General features: G+C 39.2%; 1 protein-coding gene across 1 annotated transcript; it reads left to right on the forward strand.

The window, feature by feature from the left end:
• The first annotated feature begins 15,105 nt into the window (after nt 1-15,105).
• On the forward strand, nt 15,106-16,134 carry LOC137046035 (uncharacterized). Its single transcript, XM_067423088.1, has 2 exons — nt 15,106-15,319; nt 15,527-16,134. Exons 1-2 carry the CDS (start codon nt 15,106-15,108, stop codon nt 16,132-16,134), a joined length of 822 nt encoding a protein of 273 aa, XP_067279189.1.
• The last annotated feature ends 261 nt before the right edge of the window (nt 16,135-16,395 follow it).

Genomic DNA, 16,395 nt, shown 5'->3' on the forward strand with positions numbered 1-16,395 from the left:
GTGAGGCAGAAAGAATGGTTCTGATTGACAGTGCTGTGAATTATAATTGCGTCACATCATGCGTAATTTTCGCATTTTGTGTTAAGAGACAAGCAGGATTCACACACTCTTAAAAATAAAAGTTTTTTGCTGGGGTGTATGGTTCCATGAATAACCTTTTAATATCCAAAGAACCTTTCCATTGCACAAAACGTTCTTTGTAGCGCAGAACGGTTCTTTAGACTAGAACATGGCTAGAAAAAAAACACAAAACGGTTCTTCAGGGAGCCAAAAAAATGTCTTCTATGCATCGCCATAAAAAACCCTTTTTGGTTCTTCCTGGCACCTTTATTTTTTACAAGTGTATAACAACACGCCTGGCTAGGACAGAATGTTATAGCATGGTTCATGAAGGAACCAATAACAGTCTCAAGAGTTCATTCAGTAACTCTTTTGTAAGTTTTTCAGAGAACTTCAGAGGGCATTTCGATGTGGTTGTGATCTGAGGAACCCCAAATGGTGCCTGAAGTATCTTTTCTCTTTTACAGTGTATACCGGGAGTGTAGGCAACTTCTCAATGATTTATTCCCTTTATAATATTCCTATTCATTATCAGCATGAAAATTGATTGATCAATTTGTTATTGTTCTCCAACAGTGGATTGCATATACACCAATTTCTTGAAGCCAATGGCATCAGAGCATGAACAGCGCAGCACAATCCATCACCGTCCAGAGGAACACCTATCCCATCATACCTTTCACCCTCCCAATCTGACGGAGCTATAGGCCTACATATTCCTCATACCTATTCACCCCTGCCATTATTAATAGACTGTCATGTACAACAGTCAATATTCTTAATATCAATTTTACTGCTTGGCAGTCTGTGACAAAACATGTGCTGAGGGTTTGAGATGCTAATTTAAAAGCTGGTGGTGGATTGATTGTGTGATCACGCATGGTTATTCCGTACTTGTAAGTGCGGTGTGCGGAGACATGTGGCGTGGAGCCGTGTCTCTTGCGATCATACATTTCGGAGTGCTGATTAAATGTGCCGTCAATGAGTGGTACATCTCAGCTTCATCACCCTGTGGGGGAGGACCGGAGGAGGGTGTTCTTCATGATGATTCAGGATGCGAATGAAAGTATGAAGTCGAAAATATGGAAGATGTTCGCAAACTGGCCTTGGTAAAGTTTGAAAAACTCTGGTATGTTCAGGAGTTCTGTAAAATACATATTTGAATGTGCTCTTTGGCTTTTCAGTTCAGAAAAACTTTATATTAGCTATTTCATAACAGAAACATTTAAGACGAGCAGCAAATAAAGGGCTGCAAACCCACACGTTTCAGCAAAGCATGGCTTTTTTAGGCTTTTCTTTTTAACAATGTTTGGAAAGGACAGACACCATAATGAGGACGAATCTTTGAGTATTTGAACTTATTGCGAAATATCATTTTAAAATGTACTCTCATTAAAACTAAACCACCACAATCAAAAAATGAAACCCACTGTGGCATTTTACTCTGTAACTCAAGGAACTCTTAACTTTTTCACTGATTAAACACACACTAATAACCTTTTACCACTCTAACATATAATTAACTATGAGACATAAATTGCTGTTTTAGTCTTAGAAGGAAAGATCAGAGATGTTGTGAAACACTGCCTTTTCCGGTAAACCTAATCAGCCTCTGAATTTGTCACAGTTAATGTATTATCCTCTCCAGAAGCATAGCAGAAGTAAAGGGAAAGTTCATCCCAAAAGTAAAACTCCTATTATTTTCTTTTCTTTTTCCGGTGGAACACAAAAATATCAGTTAAATAAGACTGTGGGTCAGTCTTTTCCATACAATGACAAACAATGGGTTCTAATGATTTCAAGTTTTTAAAATGACATACAGCACCATAAAGTAATGGTCTAAATGACTTGTGTACTATATAAAAAATCATTAGCTTCACATATGATAGTCATGCACTCTAAAAAAGATGGTTGTTTAATCTTTACATGTAGTATAGTAACAATTTAGAACTGCGTTGCTCTGAAGAACCCTTTATATGCTAAAATGGTTCTTTGTGTTATAACACAAAGAACCATTATTTTTTCCCGCCCTTTTTGTTTTTAAAATCTGTTACGTCAAAGCAACCTCATTACTGATTTTACCTACCGCTGTCAGAAAAAAAATATACATCGCTGTATCTGTGGCTGTACCCTAAGGTAAAAACTGACATCTTAAAAGTACTAATATGTACTAAATAATACACACTCTTAAAAGTACTAATATGTACTAATACACACTCTTAAAAGTACTAATATGTACCATTTAGGTGTTTCCACTTTTGTACCTTAGGGTACCGCCCCAGTGAGTGCACTACCTTTTTTTCTGAGAGTGTAGAGACTGTCAACACATTCTCCACAGATAAATGATTCCTTAACTTTAAAAATGGTAACTGGTTTTCTACTGATCATGTATTTTTCTCTTTTTAGTTTAACACATAGACTAAAAAAATATGGACGTAGCGTCCGTGACGTCACCCATAGGATTCTGATAAGCCGTTCTGAAGCTTAAAGTAGGGTCGAGCTGGGCGTTGCCATCTTGTGAGTGAGTCAACGCGTGTCACTCCCGGATAACAGAAAATGGGCAAAAAGGCGGGATGTGCGAAGAGCTGAGGTGACGCAACAACTATAGACGGCGGATAAATGGCTATCCACCTGTTACCACGCCCTTAATTATGCAGAACCTTAAGGCTTTATATAACGTAAACGAATGAGTTATAAAAAAATTCACCCCCCTCAGAGTTGTCATGAAGATCAAAATTAGCCGTATAAGCCAAAACCACAATTTGTACCAGGCTGTAAACATGTTTTTTTCTGCTTTAAAGTTGAGAATTTTAACATGGGGCTCAATGAGATTCTGCTCCCTTCTGGAGCCTGTCCCTAGTGGCCAGTTGAGGAATTGCAGTTTACATTACTTCCGTATTGGCTTCAAGAGAGGTCGCGGGAGGTTGCCGCTTGGTTTAACAGAACATGTAAGTGTGAGCAGCTCTGTTCAATTGAGGATACTCATCTTCTATTCTCCACAAAGTAAGTAACTACTGAATTTGTGATCCATATTTTTAGAATTGTTAGATTTTTTTAATGATTACTTTATGCCTAAACATACCCAATCACAAAAAAACAACAACAATTGGTTTGAACATTATCAAATGTACAGACAAACTACCTCATCATCTGAAAAACTCTGAATCTCTGTCTCTCAGAATACACACATAATGATGGTGGACGTAAAGACATCATAGAGGATTGTGAAGATATTTCACTTTGTTTAGAACCAGTGTGATGACTTGGCCGACTGGCTCTTTTAATAAAGACGGAACTTATCCAGCCACTTTTTCCCATTCATAGTATTTTGAGTGGACAGTCTATCTGTATAAAGTCTTGATTACATTCAACGCTGCCTTTCACATTCGTCACATTCCTGCCTCAGCTATAAACGCATATATCGGCTACCCTTGTCTATCATCTTAACAATATCCTGCTTGCCAAAAAATCTCATGGGCATCCATCACTCTGACCTGTTTATATATCTTGCGGTGGAGAGATCCCATAGAAAGCTGATGCCACCAAGGACTTTTACCCAAATTGAATTCTGTCCTGGATCAAAGGTCCGCTTTTCGTCTTCTCACCCCTCTCTCTGTGAGATTGCTCTGCGTATTGGTGAGGCAGCGAGTGGCTCTGTACTAAAGCTGATGGGGGCAGAAGAGAAATAGAAGGTCATGGACACAAACGCAGAGTGGCAATCTTGTTTCTCCAGCTCAGTTTACTTGCTCTCCAGTCACTGTGAGACACACACCCTATGCAACTATCCGTTTATTTGTCTAAGTGTGTGTGTGTGACGTGCACCAATCCATATGGGAGATAGAGAACATGTGAAAATAGAAGTTCCATCAAGGCAACGCAATGTGCAATTCCCCAAGACAGATTAAAGTCGAAGAAGTTATTCCCAGTCAGAATGCAGGGGGCTGACAGACAGCTCAGACCTGACTGAAAGAAGTCTTCCAAAATGAAGGTGACCTCGATTTCATAGATCTGTGGACGTTTACATTCTGAGTGACCAGACAGTCGATATACCTTCATATGAGGGACAGCCAAAGTGTGTGTGTGTGTGTGTGTGTGTGTGTGTGTGTGTGTGAGAGAGAGAGAGAGAGAGAGAGAGGATGTAATTAACATCCACAGTGATACTGGGAGGTCAGTCTCTAATAGACTCTGACCATGAGTCTCATTGTGAGGGATGCCGCTAGCTGAGATTTAACTACATGCAAGACAGCTCTGAGACCAGCAACTGATTGGAAATAAATGAGAGAGTTGAATTAAGACAAGGCAAAGGTGGATTAGCCAGAGCTTCTTAATGAACACTGTGATAAAGTGAATAAAACAACTGTGGTTGATTAAAGGAGAGAGACAACGCATCTGGACCGGACCTTTCTAGTAATTGGTGGTGTCAAACTCACAAGGTCATGCCATAAAAAAGTTACAGCACAAGCATTTTTTTCTTTCTTTTTTTTACTGAAGGATCAGTATTTTTTTAAATTAATCTTTTAAGTGAACAAATCATTCATGAGTAGCCTAACCGCTTTCGAAGACACAACAGGATTTGAGTGCAAACTGTGAGAGCGCCTGTCAATGCTGGAAAGATTCAAGGAACAACTTGCTGTTTTAAATCTGTATGAGATTGGAAGGGACAACATTTCACTGAACATTCAAATTGTACAATGAAGAAGGAGCATGTAAGTCAGCCTAATTCACAACAAGATAAAAGAGGATTATGAATGAATATGAATTACCGATGGAAATACACAATTAAAATGATGCAAGGACGTTATTGGTCCTATTCATTTATTGAGCTTAATAGTAATTAAGCTTGATAGTAATGATTAGGTTTCAACAATCATGTAATTTCTATTATTATTTATAATTAGCATTAACAGATTCATGGATAAGTTACTCTTTTGATATGAAACAGTTATTTATATATATATATATATATATATATATATATATATATATATATATATATATATATATATATATATATATATATAAAAGGTGTGAAATCATTTGTGATCCAGTTTGATTCATTCAGACAGTTCTCATGCACACTTTTCTCATTGTGAAATAATAACAATAAGTAGGGAAAATAACACATTTTTGTTGCCAATTGTGAGGGAAACGCTTATAATTCATTTTCTGGTATCTGGCTTTTCTGGTAGATTTTTAAATGCAAGATTAAATGAAGAATGATACGATTTGTTTCACTCGACTATAGTTTTAATGACTGAATACATTTTTGGCATGTAAACTGTGAGGGTTACTGAACAAAACTGGTATATGTTTAATTGATTCAAAAGATTTGCAGCACTGTAAACTTAAAGGAGACCTAGAATGAAAAAAATGAATTAACCTTGCCATAGTGAAATAATAATAGTTCAGTACATGGACATCACATACTGTGAGTCTCAAACACCATTGCCTCCTATTTCTTATGTAAATCTCGTAAATCAAAAACTCAACAGAAAAAAAAGTGCTTCTCAACATAACACCAGCCGTGACGTAAGCGTTGGGGATCATTTATGTTCTCAACATTTGCATCTGTCCAACAAGCCGAATCTACTGATGTTAAACAAGACACTCGAAGATAGCAAAAACGGCTCTCATCGTCTTAAACTGAAGAAAGGGGCAACTATATTCCTGCAAGCAGTAAGTAATTTATCCACTTATTGAATGGCTGTTTAAACAATTTCTGATTAAATTGAAAGTTTCTTAGAGAGACAGCATTGTCTAGATAACGCAAGATGCTAGTGCAGTAACAATAGGATACTCCAAGTACCATACAAAACTAAATAGTGTGTCTAATGACAAAGGTTAATATTATTTTGTATTACAAAATACAACCGTAGATACTTTGGTTACAGATCGTTCACGCGATCCTTCTAGCAAACGTCACCTTTTCCACCATATAAGTTAAAACGATAGTCAATGGAGATTGATAAAATGTAGCTTACTTGTTTATTGGTGTTTTCAGATCGTCCGTGCGCGAGAGAGAGAGCTTGCGTGCATATGGCTGCCTGTCATTATATCAATCTCCATTTGAGATGTTTTGCTTTCATTTAATCAGTCTGTGTTCTGTCAGGAGTCTCGGATGGTCAGGACTCACGAGCTGCTTCACTGAACTGCTGTGAACTAGTGATGTTACGTTCGTGAACGAATCGTTCTTTTTGAACAAATCTTTTAGGTGAACGAATCGTTCTCGTTCACGTAGTCTATTGACTCATGTTTCTCGTTCACTGAAATTCCTCCCTCCACCACAGCGTGGCGCTATTAGCAGCGAGCGCATTCGCAGCTCTGTCGACTGTTTCATTCTGTCAAAGAATGACAAAACCTCAAGCCAATAGCGTTCGAGTATAAGATGTGACGGAGCATGTGATGTGTTGAATTCAGTGAACGAATACGCCCTTTACTGACCGAGAGGCTTTGAGTCTGAAACATACACAGTAAAAGAAATGGACAGAGCTATCCCATTGACTTCAACGGCAGAATGTGAGTAAAGGAGCACTCACTTCCTGATGGCTGAGTCTGCATAGGCTCAGACTGAGCTTGACGACGTAGATGTGACGTGAGCAACCTGTCTGTCAGTTGTAGGTCTTCTAGTAGTTGTGGAAAGTGAAATCTGAATCACGTTTAAATATTTTCTCCCATTGATTTTGGCTCACTATGGGCTTCTCCCCATTCTTCTCCCTTGACTTTATCAGACTTTGTTTCCACTTCCCCCCGACTGTCTCATAGACAGTAAAAGATTGCCTGCGAGCATCTCCTCAGGTCTATACGGTAATTTCTCAACTGTGCGACAGAGTCGCGTTGGTTATGACGCAATCGTTAGCCTATTTTTACAAAAACAGCTTCTGCGGGGCGATAGTGTAAGATACAAGGTAACGGAGCCTTTTATGCATGGTCGTGTTTCTTTAGAAATAAAAAATGGACAAATGGAGTCTTTAAACGCCTCAGATGTAAACTTATTCACTGTCAAAGGGACACAAAAATGAATGGGAGTCAATGGGATGCTAACAGCAGGTGATGGCTTGGTTAGCAATGGCCGCCCCTATGGGTGGAACGCTTTCCGAGTGCTAGATTACCCCCTTGGTCTGAAGGCTTGTTCGAGATCCATTGGCGCTGTGTAGGCCGATCGGTGCATGACATCAAAGTACCTCGAGAGAGATTCAAAAGCATAAGGAGTAGTTTGCTCTTCAATCGTTCTCGCGTTTCTTTGATGTGGATGGATCCACGCCAATGGATCTCGAACAAGCCTTGACTCTGAACGAGAAATGTCGTTCGTGAACGAATTGGTAGGCTACATGTCGTTCATTCGTGAACTAAATGAACCAGTTGTTGAAGGATACTGATAGCGAACAGCTCGGCTCGTGTAGGTGGCATATTTGCAGCAAAGAAAGAAATGTACACTTTACCACTGTAATGAAAACAGTGTAATAATGCAGGTTGATGGTTAAATGATTACTACAGAGTAAAGTAAAGTGTGTTGGTATTTTATTTTATGTTTGAACCGTTTTCTTCATTACGTTTGGTTTGAGTCATGTCATGCACTTCTCTAAAAACTGTAAAACAAATAAAAAATGTGACAGTGGCCTGGTTTAAAAGATCTCGTGTGTCACGTCAGTATTCTGACTGAGCTACTGAACAAACTTCACTGACTGAGTTGCTGTTTTGAGTCTGAACGAGAGAGATCTCGTTCGTGAACGAAATGAAATCAGCAGAAAGCGGATGCAGAGCACAGTTATAGACAAACCTCATGTTTATAACCCCATGTTTACCATAATCCCAGATACACGAATGTCTAAATGTCTGACCTAACAATTAAATGTTAATCATGCAAGAAAACATGCTTTGGTCATCTGAACCACTTATTTAGACTTATTTCCTTTAATGAGTAGATTATGCACATTTTAATAAAGCCAAATCAGTTTTTTTTTTTGTTTCGTTGACTTAAGATATTACACATAAAACACCCTTTTTCGTCACCTGTGGTCATATTTATGTAATATTTTAAAAAAATGTTACTGAACGAATCAATGAACGAATCTGAACGAATCATTTTGGTGAACAAACTGAAAATGAACGACTCTCTTAAAAGAATCAAAATTTCCACCACTACTGTGAACTATGAGCTGCTGAAATAAGCCAATCAGAGCAGAGCTCAACATTAATATTCATGACTCTTCCAAATAAGGCAAAAACAGAGCATTACATCCTAGGGACAATTTACAGGGGTGTAAATGGAGCTGTAAAACTGTATCTGGACAATTTTTTCCCTTAAATCCAGACTCAAAACACATCTGTTTAGCTGTGCATTTACTGAATGAGCACTGTGCCACTGTACGTCCGACTGATTGCACCTTATCTATGCATCATTTTTTAAATTTTGATGATCGCGATGCTCACGTTTACAAGCCAGCGTCATTATAGTAGCCTAGTCTGGTTACCGTTTTACAGAATCTATATGATACTTCAATTGAATGTTTGAGTGGTAATACCCATATCATCAATATTATAATATCAAGCTACCATAGATGAATCTGCAAATTTGAAAAATCTATTTGCATTATAGCTTGAGGCAATACAAATAAACAAATATCACAGACATGTAAAGGTATCCTAAAATATGATTTTGTACTTCTTATGTGTTTACTCGCCATGAATATAACATCCGGCAAACAAACGATAGTTGGGCTGGCACGTCCGAATTTAAGGAAGGGGTGGTGGAAGTGAAGTATATCCTGTAAAGCAGTCAAATTTTGTAGTTCTTTTTGTTCTCGGGTTACTACCCGAAACCCAAAGTTTAAAAGTACGATTAAAAACGATACAGACCCCGTCAGGCTATGGCAGACGTGTCATTCAACCTATTAAGTTGATGTATCACAAGAGTCTTGAAAATATATTATGAAGGTTGAAAAGTTACCTGGTGCTGCTGATAGTTCAGCCAAAAATGAAATTCTGTCATCATTTACTCACCCTCAAGTTATTTCAAACTTGTATGAATTTCTTTCTTCTTCTGAACACAAAAGAGATCTTTTGCAGAATATGGGGAACTAAACAGTTGATAGACCCCATTGACTGGTATAGTCAACTTGTTGGTTACAGACATTCTTCAAAATATGTTTCTTTATGTTCAGCAGAACAAAGAATTTTATACAGATTTGAAACCATATGACAATTTTCCTCTAAACATCCAAATAAATATATTTAATTGTGCTGAACTATGGACTTTCTTTGAAGTTTTTTTATTGAACATCTTTTAAAACCTAAGATGCACTTTACAATACATTTTCTTTTTATTTTAACCAATCCACCCAAGAAAAATCCCCACCTGTTGTACCAATACACATAATAAATTAAATAAAAACACTAATTAACATGTATTAGGAAAGAAAGCACACACTACAGTATATTACTCCTCTGAAACTGAGATTAGAAAGGGATCCACCTTCCTGATTTGTTCCAGAACAGGTTGCCAGATATCAGAAATGCATGTACACTTTAGATAAACTTTAAATATCTTGCATTTAAAGACTGATATTATACAGAGATAATGCTATCCTTAGTAATAGTGATATTAAAGGAATGTGCATTGTGCAATAAAACACTCCAAATATTTGTTATTTATAATACTTATATCAGTAAGTCTCAAGTGTGTTGCCTGAAAAATATGTAAATGAATTTGTACAATACTTAGTATGGAATAAATGTATTTTAAATACATTTTGGTTCAAGTTTTTTCACTAGGGTATGTAAAGTGTTCTCAAGCAAAAAGCTGTTAAGGGTATTCATATTAGCCACGATTTCCTAATTTAAACCCACGTCATGTTTTATTCACAAAAGATACATATCAATATTAAGGGAAAAAACAAACACATTTAATTTCATTCTCAAAAAACAGGTAAAGAATTCCTTTCAAAGCCCACACGTGTTTGGCCTTTATATAGATTGGAATTCTTCAGAATGTAACATACAAATAGCCCACCTGAGGAAGATAATGGCGTGTCATTATGTCTGAGAAGTAGCTTGAGGATTTTAAAGCCTGTGCTATGAATGCTGCAGTGTTTGGTCGTCTGCATCATTGCTTGTGTATAATTGCCTTTAAGTGGCATCATTAAGAGATTTGAAAAAGACAGTGAGGCTGTTTAGAGACAACATCCTCAACAAAATCACATTATCATTTTACACAGAGCTGTCAATCCACAAGGACAACACACTTGACGAGAATATTTATTGGCAGTGTGTGTTGCAACAGAGCTTGCTTTGTGCGAAACTATTGCATTAAGAAAAGTGGGCCATTTTCTCGTAAGTGGTCTCTCAGATTCCCTGTGCTACTAGGAACAAGATACTTTTTTTTCTGAATGTTCTTTTGCTCTTGACTTGCACTAGCAATGCATGCAGTATAACTAACATGGCTTCCCCCCTGGAATGATTATAGGATATGCACATGAAAATCTATTGTAATAACATTGCACAGACAATAACTCTATTTTGTGGCTAAAACAACTGACCTTCTGTATACATTTGGAATATCAACTAGACCTGTTAGTTTTGAGTTCATTCCCAAAGACATCAATGGACTCCCGTGACATAACGCCTCATGTTCTTCAGACTGTAATAGCATGCAAACCTATCAGGCACACAGTTTCACAGACCTGTCAAAACACCGGTTTCTCTGTTATCACAACAAAGTCATAATCACATTACCAGCTGCAGAGACACAGTGACATTCATGTCAGACAGTTTGCTAAACTCAGACCTCGATCCATAGACTTTAATTCAGTGGGTATTTACCAAATATGCCAGTCTTTAAAGCAGATGATGCTTCGCAAAGAAACTGGCTGGTGGAGAATTGATACTTCAGTGGACAAATCTTATTCAATTCGACCTGTATCAGCACTAATGCCAATGTGATATCGCTGTAACAGTTCAATAAACAAGAACTTACATTTTCGGTACAATGTTGTCAGTAGTTTTGTCTACTTTTGCTCAGTCCTCAAAAATAGTTCCAACCAAAAACAATATCTCTGTTCCTGAAGGAATCAGTGTTTTTGAATGAAAAGGGTTGAGTGAATGATTCAATGATTTGCGCATAAAAACGGTCATGTAATTTGTTGCAAAATCATCAGTGTTTTTGAATGAATTGGTTAAGTGAATGATTGAGTGATTCATTCATGAATACATGTTTCTCTGCTATATATAGTATATGTGAACTTGGACTTTTCATTATATCAATGTTACAATGTTTGCATTATATCTCCACTTTTGCTTTTGAGTGAGACATCCAAATCTTAAAATTCAATCAACATCCGATGCATGTTCAGTGTGAAGCATGGGAGTAGTAGCATCATGCTTTGGGGGTGTTTTTCTGCACATGGGACAGGGCGACTAGACTGTATTAAGGAGAGGATGACTTGGGCTATGAATTGAGAGATTTTGGGAAACAACCTCCTTTCCTCAGTTAGAGCATTGAAGATGGGTAGAGACTAGGTCTTCCAACATGACAATTACCCGAAGCACACAGCCAGGATAACCAAGGAGTGGCTCTGTAAGAAGCATATCAAGGTTCTGGCGTGGCCTAGCCAGTCTCCAGACCTAAACCCAATAGAGAATCTTTGGAGGGAATCTCAAACTCCGTGCTTCTCAGCGACAGTGCAGTGTGTGCAAACCTGGTGAAAAACTACAGGAAACGTTTGACCTCTGTAATTGCAAACAAAGGCTACTGTACCAAATATTAACTTTGATTTTCTCAGGTGTTCAAATACGTATTTGCAGCAGTCATACAAATAAATAGTTAAAAAAATCATACATTGTGATTTCTGGATTTTTGTTTTTAGATTATTTCTCTCACAGTGGACATGCACCTACGACGACAATTTCAAACCCCTCCATAATTTCTAAGAGGGAGAAAGTTGCAAAATAGCAGGGTGTTCAAATTCTTATTTTCCTCACTGTATATTGCTTTATGCTGTCAATATGCCTATCAAAATATATATGTAAACTTCACATATGAACACATATACTTCAGCAATCATTATTTCTCAGTTATTTCTTTGAAGAACAGCACTGGCGAAATTAAACATACTAACGCGCAATTGTAGGCATTATGTATTTCCTACACAAACTCAATTCTTACCTGGTCCCGGTATTCAGTTTTCCTACAGGAATTGACCTAATAATTAATCCTTTTTGAAAGAGTTTCTATGGTGAAATCCAAGTAATATTCTATGTAAAGGGAGAAACTGCCTTGAGACAGATATTAGAGAGAGAGAGAGAGAGAGAGAGAGAGAGAGAGAGAGAGATTTGCTTTACTAGTCTCAATCACACAAAGAATTGTCAAATGTCCTTGAGTAACAACTTCACAGACTGCCTGATGTGACAGAGAATTACAGTGAGACCAAAAGAATGAGAAACAAAGGGAGAGCAACAAAGACGGACAAAGTTAATGAAGAAAGAACTCCGTTACTGAAGAAGTACTCTCCCATACAGAGGAGAGGCCAGGCTCCCTAATGGATCCCTGTCAGCATCAGACACTTCAACATCTTCAGTCAAGCACAGTGAAAGACAACTCCCCTGACTCCATAAAGAGCCTTTCCGTGTCACTCGCCTGCTTCTTCCCAAGCCACAATGTGTTAGGTCAGTTTCGGACAGTCCGTAAACTTACCTAATGCTGCCAGCTGTACAAAAATGTATCTGTATCGGCAGTTTGTCCAGTCACATGGATTACATCTTGAAAATACATCTGGATGGACGCCAAATGCAAGTAATTCCCTAAATCTTCCTAAATGAATACTCTCAAAATCAGCATGACATATTTTTTTCTTTTCTAACCACTGACTGTATGAACTCAGTATAGAGTGAGGTGAATTAATTGGGCCATTTTAACAGCAGTGGCACAGAGCCTAAACTACCAGCAGAGCAGACACTGACAAGAAGCCAGTGAAGGCTTTTGAAGAGCGGATCAAAGCCCTGAGTCTTTGATGATCCCACGTGGCTGGGCCGAGGAGGAGCTGCAGTGAAGAACTGGACCCCCCCTCAATCAAATCTAAAGCAAGTGCTCATCTTAACCTTCGCTCTTCACTCCTTTATCACATCAACAGGTGCTTTCACGCAGCCTTCAAAAGACCAATGCACAAGACACCTCACTAAAAAGTCTTGTGGAAGGTCACATTATGTATGTCCTGGATTCTATGAAAGTATTTGAATTATAACTATGGAGATATGGAAACTTGAGCAAAACTCTTGCAAAAGAGTTGAAAAGAAAAAACAAGTAAGTCTCACTGTGGGAAGATATTTTAAAAAGTCACATTGTCAGATATAGTCAGTTTATACTTTTATTCAACATTACATTAAAAATAAATACATTGATAATGTTGCAAAACATTTCTATTTCATTGCATTCAGAACAATATTAAGCAGTACAAATTTTACAGACAACAAACTTATAGTGTATGTGTCATTAGAGAGGCCTATAAAACCGCAATTACAAGAAATAAAGTTGTAATTAATGTCACAGTTACCTTTTTACTCCGAGTCTTAAACAGTCAGTAGTGATGTGATTAAATGTGCGTGTGGCAAATCAGCAAGAGAGAGTGGTCACAGCACATTAACAGAATGTGTGGTGTGATCTTGTTGGCCGTGGTCGGTGCTCCGCGGGGTACTTGTGTTTAACATTCCCCTTGTGTTTTGCCCGTGACCCTACTGAGGGCACTCATCTCCACTCCTGCAAAGAGGAAGGTTAAAGCTCACATATTCCCTCACCGCTGCAGACCTACTTTCCCTTCGCTACTGTTTGCCCCTTCTATCTCTTTGTGCAGCCAAGCATCGACCTTCCCAATGGCAGGTCATTACTTTTTCCTCGGGTTTCTGTTTCCATTTCAATTCCTACTGAAACGTCCTGTTGTTTTGTCTATGAATTCGATATAGCAAGATGTTGAAAGAGGTTGAGAAGCTATATCAGGCCGTGCTTGTAGATGATTTTGGTGGGAATCGCGTGCGCTTCGCCGCTTTAAATATTAACAGGTCCGTTGACACACGCTAACATGACTCGAGTATGTCTGGAGATTCCTTGTAGTTGCTGGAGCGTCCCAGAGCCATTTACAAGGTCATCCAGGAGCGGGACCTGCTTTACATCTCTCAAATTTAACACATTAGCTTCTTTGCATTTTGGATCTATGACATGACACATTTTTGTTTATTTATTTTAAAACACATTACAATGTCTACATCTCATATAATGTAATTTGAACTAAAATACATTTTGATATTTTGTGTGGGACATTAAGTGAAATTGTCAAGAGTGATACAACTGTCCTGATATCATATATCAAGGAAAAGGAAAATCTTGAAATAATTTTTTCTTAGAGGGAAAAAGACACAACTGATTCACTGCTCATGCTCAGTGAATCAAAATAATTGAAAGAAAATGTAATAATATAATAATTATAATAATCGGTAACACTTTATAATAAGGTCTGAATGGTTAATATTAGTTAATGAATTTACTTTTACCTTTATAAATATAAATATTATAAATATTCTGTCACATGCCTGTCCTGTCTTGTGTGCACATGTGGGTTTTGTTAAGTTGAGCATGTGCTCCTGTCATTGTCTGATCCCTCCCCCCTTGTTATCTGATTAGTGTTTGATTTCTCCCACCTGTTCCCTCTTGATTTTTTCCCTTTATACGCTCCTCTTGTTTGTCAGTCCTGGTTGGATCGTCTACGTCTCCCGGTTCCCTGTGTTGGTATGTTTTGAGTTCGTTATGTTTTTGAACCAGTTCTTTGAATCAGTTTTTCCCCCTCGTGGGTGTTTGTTTTGTGTTATGTTTATTTTATGTTTAATAAATTCACATTTCTCTGCAAATGAGTTCTCACCTTAGTTTCTTTAGTGTAACATACATAACAAAACGATCCGACCATTATGAGAACTCAGCGGAGAAAGAGCTTGCCACAACAACCTACCACTTCTGTCTCCTGTCCCCTATGGGGCCGTATAGACCAGTTGAGATCCCTGGGTGTTATGAGGCAACTGGGAACTGATTTAAGGGCATTTGCGCAGGAGTTCAGGAGAGCGGCGGAAAGACTCGGATACAACGAGGGGGCTTTGGAAGATCTTTTCAGTTGTGCCCTGGATAAACCGTTTGAGTGTATCGTCATGAGAGCACTGGAGGGGTCAATTTTTGATGCAGTGGTGGATTATTTCACTGGCCAGAAGAAGAGGGCTCTTCCCCTGAGTCCGGTGGTCCCAGTTCTGGTGGTCCCAGTTCCGGTTGACCCTGTTCCGGTGGTCTTGAAATATAGGAGGAGAAGGAAGGCTCCTTCCATGCCTGTTCCGGTGGTCCCAGTTCCGGTGGATCTAGTTCTGGTGGTCCCTGTTCCGGTGGGCCCAGTTCCGGTGGTCCCTGTGCTGGTGGACCCAGTTCCGGTGGTCCCTGTGCCAGCGGACCCAGTTCCGGTGGTCCCTGTGCCGGTGGATCGTGTTCCGGTGGTTCCTGTGCCGGCGGACCCAGTTCCGGTGGTCCCTGTGCTGGTGGATTGTGTGCCGGTGGTCCCTCTGCCTGTGGATCGTGTGCCAGTGGTCCGTGTTCCGGTGGACTCTGTTCCGGTGTGCCCTGTGCCAGTGGACCCAGTTCCGGTGGTCCCTGTGCCAGCAGACCCAGTTCCAGTGGTCCCTGTGCCGGTGGATCGTGTTCCGGTGGTTCCTGTGCCGGCGGACCCAGTTCCGGTGGTCCCTGTGCTGGTGGATTGTGTGCCGGTGGTCCCTGTGCCTGTGGATCATGTGCCAGTGGTCCGTGTTCCGGTGGACTCTGTTCCGGTGGGCCCTGTGCCAGTGGACCCAGTACCGGTGGTCCCTGTGCCGGTGGACCCAGTACCGGTGGTCCCTGTGCCGGTGGATCGTGTTCCGGTGGTCCCTGTGCCTGTGGATCATGTGCCGGTGGTTCCGGTGGACCGTGTTCCGGTGATCCCACTTCCGGTGGATCGTCTTCCGGGGGTCACTGCTCCGGTGAACAACAGGGTCCCTAACGACAAGTGGTGTTTAACAGTGTAAGTATGTTTTTTCTTCACAACAATAATTGAATCTTTGACTAAATAAGTGCAATTTATCTTTATTCCACTAGATGGTGATGTGATCATTTAAAACACAATGATGAAGTGACGTTTAACTCATAGTTACCACAGGCAGAAAACAAAAGAATATAGCAAAACTTGCAATGAGGTCAGTGATTTACTGCAGAGCAAGAACTGAATGCAATCAAATACAGTGTTGGGTGTAATTAGTTCATAAGTAATTTGTTACTGTAATTTAATT

The sequence above is a fragment of the Pseudorasbora parva genome, chromosome 18 (assembly GCF_024679245.1).
Source record: "Pseudorasbora parva isolate DD20220531a chromosome 18, ASM2467924v1, whole genome shotgun sequence".
Lineage (NCBI taxonomy): Eukaryota > Metazoa > Chordata > Actinopteri > Cypriniformes > Gobionidae > Pseudorasbora > Pseudorasbora parva.

What these genes read in the sequence shown, in the direction of transcription:
- LOC137046035 (XM_067423088.1), top strand. Translation starts at nt 15,106, where the DNA reads ATGAGGCAACTGGGAACTGATTTAAGGGCATTTGCGCAGGAGTTCAGG. An exon ending in GAAGAGGGCTCTTCCCCTGA is followed by an intron (nt 15,320 to 15,526) that starts GTCCGGTGGTCC and finishes TCCCTGTGCCAG; the next exon opens with CGGACCCAGTTCCGGTGGTC.